Source organism: Sinocyclocheilus rhinocerous, unplaced genomic scaffold (genome assembly GCF_001515625.1).
Source record: "Sinocyclocheilus rhinocerous isolate Xijiao unplaced genomic scaffold, SAMN03320098_v1.1 scaffold1234, whole genome shotgun sequence".
NCBI classification, from domain to species: domain Eukaryota; kingdom Metazoa; phylum Chordata; class Actinopteri; order Cypriniformes; family Cyprinidae; genus Sinocyclocheilus; species Sinocyclocheilus rhinocerous.
In genome coordinates, this window is record NW_015656153.1 from 456281 (window position 1) to 466703 (window position 10423).

A 10423-nucleotide genomic window follows, 5' to 3' on the forward strand; every position below is an offset into this window, starting at 1 on the left:
CATCAATGTATTTAAATGAAATAGTTTTATAAATGATTCAAAGATCTGTAAAAATCAAACTGTTCAATGGACGAGCCAGTAACTCATAAAGTCACGTTTCACAATGAATTCATATAACCTGCAGAAATAATCACTGAAAAATCCCTCACTACTAATACACAGACCGACGACGGTAACACTTTACAATAAGGTTCATTAGTTAACATTAGTTAACTACTTTAGTTAACATTAACTAAGAATGAACAATACTTCTACAGCATTTATTAATATTAGTTAATGTTAATTTCAGCATTTAATAAAGCATTAAAATAAAAAAATGTGTTTGTTAACATTAGTTAATGCAGTGTGAACTAACATGAACAAACCATGAACAACTGTATTTTTATTAACTAACATTAACAAAGATTAATAAATATTGTAATAAATGCATTGTTCATTGTTAGTTCATGTTCATTAATACATTATCTAATGTTAACAAATGACACCTTATTGTAAAGTGTTACCCCGACAACTTGCCTTTCATCATTCAAATATTTTAGATAAAATATTTTGGCAAGACTTTACAAAAACGTCCCATTAGTTGACGTTAATTCATGCATTAACTAACATGAATTAACAATGAACAATACATTTAATATTCTTTGTTATTGTTAATACATTGTTCATTGTTAGTTCATGATAGTTTAGGTCCATTAAATAATAGTAGCAGATACAACTTTTGATTTTAATAATGTATTAATAAATGTTGAAATGATCATTAACTAAGATTAATAAATGCTTTAGGAGTATTATCAAGTTAGTTCATGTGAACTAATATAAAAAATAAATGTTAGCAAAAGGAGCCTCATTGAAAAATGTAACCAGTGTTGTATATTTAATGTTTAAACGGAGTATTCTCAAAGAATATACTCAGAATTCATGCTGTGCTTGCTATACCTTTATTGTGATGAATTTATTATGTGATGTATTACATTGTATTGTATTTTTTTGTTTTAAGTAAACCTCTAATGGACACTTGAGTGCAGTACTTAACATCAAGCAGATGGACATACATAATTAATAATACATTACCTTGCAATGCTACAAAATGAATGCATTAACACAATGAGTGAACAGTAGCTTTTTCTTTTTTCATTTATACCACCTGTGTGTATTCAGAGCAATAAATCCTTGCACGATCATTTTACATGTAACATCATTTTGACACACAGTACGAAAAGAAGGTAGCCCTTTATTTTAAGTACCAATTCTCACTATTAACTAGATGTTAATTAGCATGCATATTACTAGCATATTGCCTGTTTTTAGTATTTATAAAGAACATATTAATGCCTTATTCTGCATGACCATATTTTTAGATCCCTTAATACCCCATACCTAAACTTAACAACTACTTTACAAACTATTAATAAGCAGCAAATTAGGAGTTTATTGAGGCAAAAGCCATAGTTAATAGTGGTGAGAATTGGACCTTAAAATAAAGTGTGACTGAAAATAATTTTTAAACATTTTCAAACATGCTTTATTTTCACAGAAATCAATTATCAACATCAAACCATGCCGACAAAACTTAGGGAATTCAAATTGATTAATAAAACCTTTCTCGAATGACACACAAACGAATTTGACAAAGAGCATGCCAAAATGGACGTATTCAGACTAAACTTGGTACATATCAACACAAGCATGACCTGAGGGTACATGAGTAGTTTTGACACAGCACCACCTACTGGTCAAGACATATGAAAAAATTACCTTTTTGCTAATAACATCTGAACAATTTGACCAGAAATACTTGATACAAATGTTTAACATTTTCCTCAGGAATCAATGACGTACATACAGCTTTAAAGGGTAAGTTCACCCAAAAATGTAAGACTTTTGTTCATCTTCGGAACACAAAGTAAGATATTTTTTATGAAATCTGAGAGCTCTCTGACCCTCCGTCCAGAAACGTAGCAAGGACATCGTTAAAATAGTCCATGTGACATCAGTGGTTCAACCGTAATTTTACGAAGCTACGAGAATACTTTTTGTGCGCAAAGAGAACAATAATAACATAATTTATTCAACAATTCTTCTTCCCGAGTTACTGTCTTCCGCCATTTTGGAGAGTACCCCAGAATGTAATCAACGTAATCAGCATTGGTTATGTTCAGTAGACAGCGCGCGCATGCTGAACGTAAACAACTCTGATTACGTTCTGGGGTACTCTCCAAAATGGCGGACGACGGTAACTGATGTCACATGGACTATTTTACCGATGTCTTTGCTACATTTCTGGACCTAGGGAACATTTCAGTTGCATTGCTGTCTACGGAGGGTCAGAGAGCTCTCAGATTTCATCAAAAATATCTTAATTTGTGTTCTGAAGATGAACAAAAGTCTTACAGGTTCGGAACAACATGAGGGTGAGTAATTAATGACAGAATTTTCATTTTTGGGTGAACTATCCCTTTAACAACAGAGTCATTGGTTTAAGGAATCAGTTTTGATCATGGTACAGTATTTATCTGTACAGTTCTAGAACCTAAATAAGCAACATTTGTGTGTTGGAGAGAAGATTCAGTCTTGTGAAATCTTGCTAATAGCCATGGGAATGTCAGCTAGAGTACTAGAAGTATTAAAGCGAAGTATTCGGCTGGAGGTTGTGAGGCTGCTCTGAGTACGATGAGGTTTTCTTCTTTGAAATATGTTCTGGCATAAATATGACAGAAACTTGTTGTGCAGAGAAGCATAGATGAAGGGGTTGTAGCAAGCCGAGCTCATGGCTAACAAGTGGCACGACACCTGGATCACATTGACGTGATTCTTGCTCAGGATGGCGAAGTCTGTGTCCAGGTCGCGTATGAGGTTGACCACCTGCAAGGGAAGCCAGGAGAACGCGAATGACAGAACAGACACCAGTAGGAGTTGAAACGTCTTGCGCCTCTTGCGCCCCCACTTTTCCTGGTTGGAAGGTGTAGCAGCCATGAGCCGAGGCGTAGCTCGGTGTTGCAGGTGGCAGGAGATTGCACAGTAGGATATGGAAACTGCTGCTAGAGGAACAAAATAAGAAAGGAGCAAGAAGAAACATGAATATATTAGACGATTGAGCTCCTGCCCCTGCCAGAACTCCTCACAAACCACCATTTCATGTCCTGTTGCGCTCAGATCCAGGTAGACCGTGTGCAGAGCGGTTGGGGTGGACATTGCTAACGCACAGAGCCATATGCTGACCACCAACCACGCGCAGAAGGATCGACCTCCGCGACGGCGAATCGGGTATGCGACCACCACGTATCGGTCCACCGCAATGGCGGTTAATGAAAGAACTGCCGCAAATACAGTCGCAGTCTGCATCAGGGTGACAAAATGACACATGAACTGGCCAAAAACCCAACCGCGCTCATCAAAGGCGTAAAACGCAGTCAGGGGAACGCAGAACAGGCACATAACCAGGTCAACCAGGGCCAGGTTTCCGATGAGGAAGTTTGTAGTGCTGTGAAGTTTCTTGTTCAGTCCGATGAGGATGAGGAGGAGGAGATTTCCAGAGCACGCTACCAGGACGAGCATGGCATACAGAGGGATGAAGAGTGGCTTCAGGTCCATCAGGAGCTGCAGTCCACTGAACGATGAGGCAGATGCATCTAAAGTCATGTTTGTCCACGATTCGTTATGGAGATAGTCCATGTCTGCCATGGTATGATGACAACAAACTGACACCTGTTTGAAAAAAGTGACATGTAAATAGAAGACAATGTAAATGAACTGTAAATAGAAACTATATGTATATTTTACTGTTCAAAAGCTTTGGGTAAGATTTTTTAAGAAATAGTTTTATTCAGCAAGGATACACTAAATTGATCAAAAGTGACACTAAATACATGTTTAATGTTACAAAAGATTTCGAATAAATGCTGATTTCAGTTACATGTGAAGACGTTCAGAGAAAATGCTGCTTTCCTTTCATCAAAGAATCCTGAAAAAAATGTATCACAACATGAATGACTTATTATCAACACTGATGTTTTTGAGCACCAAATCAGCATATTAGAATGATTTCTGAAGGATCATGTGACACTGAAGACTTTAAAGGAATAAATTCCATTTTGAAATATATTCAAATAGAATGCCGTTATTTTTAATTATAGTTTTTCACAGTATTACTGTTTTTACTGTATTTTTGAGCAAGTCCAGTTTTGGTGAGCATAACAGACTTCTTTCAAAAACATGGAAAACATGTAAAAGCATTAATATTACCATGACTAACCTAAGCAAAAAAATATACAACAATTAACCTGACATGAATAATATTCATTAAAATAATTATGAATATTAATAATTTTGTATATTGTTTGTATACACAAATTTGTATACTGGTAATATTAATAGGAGTAAACAGGAAATGTAACTATTTTGTATTTTAAATGTATTGAATTTCAATGGTTTTGTGGTTTTGACAGCTAATAATATACTACACCAGTGATCCTAAAATCTGGCTCGCGAGATCCACTTTCCAGCAGAGTTTAGCTCCAACCCTATAATCAAACAAACCTAGCTGTGATTTTCTAATGATCCTGAAGACATTGATTAGCAAACTCAGGTGTGTACTTACGTCACGATTAGTACCAGTTGTGCTGGTTAGACCCTGCTCCGGAGTAGGAGCTAATTTGGTTCTCGAAAAAGGCAGTCCGGTACTAAAATCGCTCCCAGTTACGGCGGTGCGAAAACGCCAAAAAGTGCGTAGTTCCACAATTAGTTCTGGTACTATGAAAAGGTTCCTGCGGTGCGAAAGGCCCTTTTGATTAGGGTAGAGCTAAACTCTGCAGGAAAGTGGATCTCGCGAGCCAGATTTGAGGATCACTGTACTACACCATACACACTGTGGTCAGCACTAACCATGTTTATCCTCTTGTATGAAAACTTGTATTTCATGTAGTCTGGGTCTACATTAAATACATATTTTCTTTAACCCTATGTAGTTTTGTCAGAACAGACCTGCAACCCATTTTTTGGGTCACAACCAGCCGATTACGAGCTACTGCTTTAGCAAAAGTAAATTACAATAAATGAACTGTATTGCTGGAACATTTACCCCTGAAACAAATTCAGTAATTCCTTGGATCTAAATGCGGTTTGGGATATCAGCACAGTTCACTACACTAAACCGGCCCGGATTGGATGTCCACTTGGATTATTTGTGTGTGATTTAAAGTAGAGAGGTCATGTACTCTATGCCTGTAGAACAGAAAGGCCATTCCTAATCTACAATATAAAGGAAAGACTTGTGGCAGTAATATACACCTTCCATACAAACTGATTAAATAAACAGACTGCAGTGTGCGTACCAGAAAACATAGCAAATGTGTTCTCCTCACATAAGTGATGTACAAATAGCATCTTGAAATGATTCCTAGTCAGCACTGTACGTTATTATTTTTGACTTCAGTATGATAATTGCAAGATTCCACTCAATAGCAAATTGCGATAGCAAAACGCTTATTTCTTACTTCACTTTCTGAAAGCTACAGTGCATTAGGTGTACCGAGCAACCGCTTTTATCTCCGAGATAACATTCCATGAACAGCCACTTGTACGCACTTGTGAACAAGAAGTCTCTTTGAAATTGGTTAAGACTGAACAACTTCAGAAGACATTTGGGCTTCTATCTGTTAGAGGACCCTTACAAGATGTTAGCTGCTCAGACTTACATGTTTTTACTGTAAAGGATGAATGGAATAAAAAAAAGAAGAAGAAAAAAAAGAATCTGCTGTTGAAACCGTTTATTTATTTTCAGCAAATTTAATAAATGAAATGCATGGAAAGCCATTAACGTGATTTAATGTCAGTTTCAGTTGTGACAACATGCCCCATACTGGGAATGTTAATATAAAATCATATAATCTGTGGACATTTCTAATGAAGCATCTGAATAAACAAACACAAAGGACAAAAAGAGAAATGGCCTGTGTTGATTAGTTCACCTAATGCATTCATATTGCCAGTCTAAGTGGATCTCCATTATTAATGAACAGTTATGTCCACTTTGAACATGCAGAGAACATTGTGAGACAGAAAGTCCTGCATGTTGCTTTCTGTCAAATAGATCTGTTCTGAACATATTGCCGCTGCTTCCCAGCAGACTGTGTGAACAGCAGCACAGCTCAAATCTAAATGAAGAAGACAGCAGTTACCTTACTCAGATCCTTCTCTCCTCAGCACTAGAGAGGTAATTTAACCGTTGTAATGGGGGAGCCAGTCCCCACAAACCTAAAAGACAGATTCAATCCAATACTGTAATGAGAGCTAAACCTGACTTACTTTCTTCTGATGATAAATGAGTTTAGAGGACGAAAAACTCTTTTCGACGTATGAAATTGATGATTGAATAGCAATTATTAAATATAATATCCATTAAATGCACGTTTCCGAGTTAAATATTTTTACAATAAAGATACGACTGTAAGTCTGTGTATGTTTAGATATAGAGACACCTACTGATTCTGATAATTAATTTTCTGCACCTAAAAATTCCTTATATCATTGTGTATTTAATATCGCTCTGTGCAATTAAATTAGCGTGACAATTTAAACATTTTTCAACACACACACACAGCATTATTTCAGTTTAAGCTAAAACATTTTGCCCACCTTTGTCCTTTTGATCACTTCTTCAGTGGATGCTGCATGATCCAAGAACACTTAGTTTAAGGATACAGGTAAGACTTCTTCACAGACTGACTAAATCTCTACGTTGCCTTTATTAAATACAACACATGTAAATGTCCTCCTCAAAACGATCCCAACTGGTGTACATTGAGCGCGAAGATCGCCGCCAAGCACGCGCAGATGACTGGAGAGGTCCCTCTCTACACGTCAATGCGCACAAGTGTGAGGAACCTTCAGTAACGACCAGCCTTCTTATAGAATGCTAGAAAAACTATTGCATTGTACCAACATGATTTCATAGACCTTTCCATCGGCTAAATGAATAAATGTAATCAAATAAATAAAACTAATTGAATTCAATAAAATAAGAAAAAATATATATTTAACTAGGCATTAATTCAATAAAGTACAATTTAAAATAAAATAAAAACTTGCAACTACAGACAAACGCTCTTATAATGTCCAACATGCTTTTTTAATTAGCCATAGTTTCGTATTATTTAAATATTCTTTGTATTAGTAAAGTAAGAATACATAAATTAACGAGTTACCTAAACTAGACGTTAACCTGTTTTTTTCTCTCTCTTGGTTCGATAATGGGCTGTACACGGCAACATAAACTACTGAGCTTGATCAATATATTGTGCACACAACAACTTATGATGTTGAGGAGGAAAAGCAGAAAACAAATTTGAATAATAAAATGTCAAAGTAAATAAAGCACTCATGCAATAAAAATTAACAATTTTACATGCATAATACGAATCAGATATGATAAATAATTTAAAAAAAATTTGACCAACTGTGGAACAAAGCAATGATGCTTGAACAGTATAATGACAGGAACGCCCTGCAGTGCTGCCTCATCCATATTCAACAATAGTGACATCTATTGGTTACTGCTGGGCAAAAATATCAGCATGCATCACTACAAAGGTCACACAAGAAACTCATTATGGCTCCTTCATAGTTTTTATTATCCTTTCAGAATAAAGTGTACAATTACTAACATGTTTAGCGACAATAGGCATATTACACCTAACATTCTCTACTAATGTTTAATTTAGTGGCCATCCAGTCCACTGACCTACACATTTGAATTCAGGGGACGAATGACAGATTTTCAATTCATACAAATATACATGAAATAATGCATTTATAAATGTAATGTTTGTGTATGTTTGGATTAGTGTATAAACAATACTACAGGAAATGAGTAAATAACAAAAAAAATACCATTTAAATTCAATAGTAAATAATGAAATTCATTTGATAACATATGTGGAATGTTACATGATAAAATGTAGTCAAGTTTTCGTGCTTGTACTTCTCTCAACAAATCAACTTCTGCTTTTGCAGAGCATGTTACGTGGCAAGTAAAATTTAAAAGATTTTATTTTTTAATCCACACATGCATTTCTTTCAGTCCTACAAATATGAGGATACAATAATGAATCTTGAGTTGAAACCAGATTGAGAGACATGCACAACCAAAGACACCTTAATAGAAATCTGAATCAAATGATCCCATTAAATGGATCGTAATACTCCACAACAAGACCTCATATTCTCTTAATTCCCCTAACACTGCTGGTCAGTTATTGCTGTGATATGGTTATTTCTCTGGGCTCGGGCACTCTTCCCCCTCACATAGCTTGTCAGTTTGGGTTGAGCTGGCAGGAGCCTCACTGTTCTGTGTGGGCAAGAGAAGGTACTCCAGCTCTTCTGCGTTGATGGCCACCCTTTCAGGAGACAGCCAGCGCTTGAACTGCTCCAAAGCACTGCAGGATAGACAAGACCGAATAATTACACACAAATCAAAGAGCTGATTAAATTCATTTAACCACAGAAATAAATGGCTTTTTTTTTTTAAATCATCAGCACAGAGAAAATGAATCTTTTCAAATTACCTAGAGATCTGAATAATAGCCTAATCATGGTCATTATTGAAAAAAAGTCTTAATATTCTAATTAAAATATTGCAACTTCAGAGGACCTCAGGACCATCTACAAGCTGGTATGGTATCATTACCATTCGCTACTCCCACTAGGGTGGGCTTCTTATCTGGCTAAGCAGCTGCAAGCATATTTTGCACACTTGCTACGGGTGATGATTGGTCACAGACACAATCCCAAGAGTAAGTCAACAACAGCGTGGTTCAAGCAGAATAAATTAAGTATTTTAGAGTCCTGACCTTCCCCTGACACGTTATTGTGTAATCTAAAGTAGACCATTCCAGTGTGGGTAGAATGCTCCTAAAAAGTATAAAAATGCAAAGATAAGAGCCAACATCACAAAATTATTCCATTAATGACCTTATTTATTTTATTTTCTCAATGAAAGACACTGTTACATTCATTAATGTTATATACTATCATACAAAAGTTTGGGGCCCATAAGATTGATATATATATATATATATATATATATATATGAAAGACTTCTCTTATGCTTAAGGCTCCATTTATTTGATCAAAAATACAGTAATATTGTGAAATATTATAATTTAAAATAAGTGTTTTTTATTTGAATACATTTTAAAATGGAATTTATTCCCATGATGGCAAAGCGCATCATTATTCCAGTCTTCAGTGTCACATGATCATTTAGAAATCTTATATAGAATTCTTATATACTGATTTGCTGCTCAAGAAACATTTCTTATTATCATCATCAATGTTGAAACCATTTCTTATTATCATCATCATCATCATCATCAGTGTGCTCCTTAATATTTTATGGATACATTTAATCAGGATTCTTCGATGAATAGAAAGTTAAAAAGAACAATATTTATTAAATATTTTATAATATGTGTAGACAATTATCCCATTTGCAGACATAAGTGAGACTGAATAGTTAAGATCCCTGAGAGCAACAGATCTCATTCTTACCTCTGATCAAAGTTCCCTTCCTGGAACAATTCGGAAGTTTGGGCATCATGAAGGAATCTATCCCAGCATTCCTTTTTAGCCTGGGACAAGGAACGGAGCATTTCCCTTGATGTTACTTCATTCGATTGTCCCTTGATCCTCTTCAATCGATTTTCTGTAGCAACAAAACAAGCTCTTAGAAACCAAATCAATGAGCCGTATTAAATAACATGCTTATCAAATATAATTTCCTGTACCTAAACTGGCAATGTAAACCTCAGAGTCAGCCATTGGTTCCCAGGGGCAGAAAGAAGCTCTGGGAGAGTTGGTCTGAGGGTTTCCTGGAGAGGAAGGCTCAAATGAGTCTGTAAACTGTCCACCATCCTGTTCCTGAGGCTCAGGCAGACTGGAGCAGACCTCAGACCACAGATCTCCAGTAGATCGGACCGCATGGCTTTCGAAGTCGTCAATCATCACGCTTCTAGTAATTAAAGCATTCATTTTAATGAAGAATCACATGCGTGTGTTGTAAACACATGATGGGATATCAACATTCATGGTTTAATAATGAAAAGTCAGGCCTGTCAAGTTTCTATAAAGGAAAAAAAGCTACGTTTTAACAGCGATCCATTACTCCTTGTTTACATAAGACGGTATCACAAGTCTTAATGATTGCTGACATTACTAGGTCTCAAGCAAACCCATATAATGGAGCAGTAGAAAATTATCAGTCATAAACTTAACATAGTGCTTACCTTAAAGTACAATGTTCTCAATACACCTCAGACCTAAAAGGATATATTAAAAAGGGGGGAAATACAAGCATTAGCATTTAAAACCCATCCTTCTCTCTTGTTTTGCCTTCACTGCTGCTGAGAAGCAAGTAACCGGCAGGGAG

At 35.9% G+C, this 10423-nt stretch overlaps 2 protein-coding genes across 3 annotated transcripts; both read right to left on the reverse strand.

Annotated features, from left to right (window-relative positions):
- Positions 1-2565: 2565 nt before the first annotated feature.
- LOC107719518 (prolactin-releasing peptide receptor-like) lies at positions 2566-3713 on the reverse strand. The gene has a single exon (XM_016526937.1). The coding sequence runs from the start codon at positions 3679-3681 to the stop codon at positions 2566-2568; it is 1116 nt and encodes a 371-aa protein (XP_016382423.1). The 5' UTR covers positions 3682-3713.
- Positions 3714-7604: 3891 nt separating this feature from the next.
- On the reverse strand, positions 7605-10340 carry LOC107719512 (uncharacterized protein C15orf57 homolog). 2 transcript variants are annotated; one of them, XM_016526929.1, is made up of 5 exons: positions 10281-10340; positions 9783-10006; positions 9547-9700; positions 8847-8907; positions 8356-8432 (listed from the first exon to the last, which is right to left on the reverse strand). In XM_016526929.1, exons 2-5 carry the CDS (start codon positions 9997-9999, stop codon positions 8397-8399), a joined length of 468 nt encoding a protein of 155 aa, XP_016382415.1. In that variant the 5' UTR covers positions 10000-10006; positions 10281-10340; the 3' UTR covers positions 8356-8396. The 2 variants fall into 2 exon arrangements, with proteins under 2 accessions (XP_016382414.1, XP_016382415.1); XM_016526928.1 differs by lacking the exon at positions 8847-8907 and having other exon boundaries at positions 7605-8432.
- Between the last annotated feature and the right edge of the window lie 83 nt (positions 10341-10423).

What these genes read in the sequence shown, in the direction of transcription:
- LOC107719518 (XM_016526937.1), bottom strand. Translation starts at nt 3,681, where the DNA reads ATGGCAGACATGGACTATCTCCATAACGAATCGTGGACAAACATGACT.
- LOC107719512 (XM_016526928.1), bottom strand. Translation starts at nt 9,999, where the DNA reads ATGATTGACGACTTCGAAAGCCATGCGGTCCGATCTACTGGAGATCTG. An exon ending in GGTTTACATTGCCAGTTTAG is followed by an intron (nt 9,701 to 9,782) that starts GTACAGGAAATT and finishes TTGTTGCTACAG; the next exon opens with AAAATCGATTGAAGAGGATC. An exon ending in GAAGGGAACTTTGATCAGAG is followed by an intron (nt 8,433 to 9,546) that starts GTAAGAATGAGA and finishes TCTATCCTGCAG; the next exon opens with TGCTTTGGAGCAGTTCAAGC.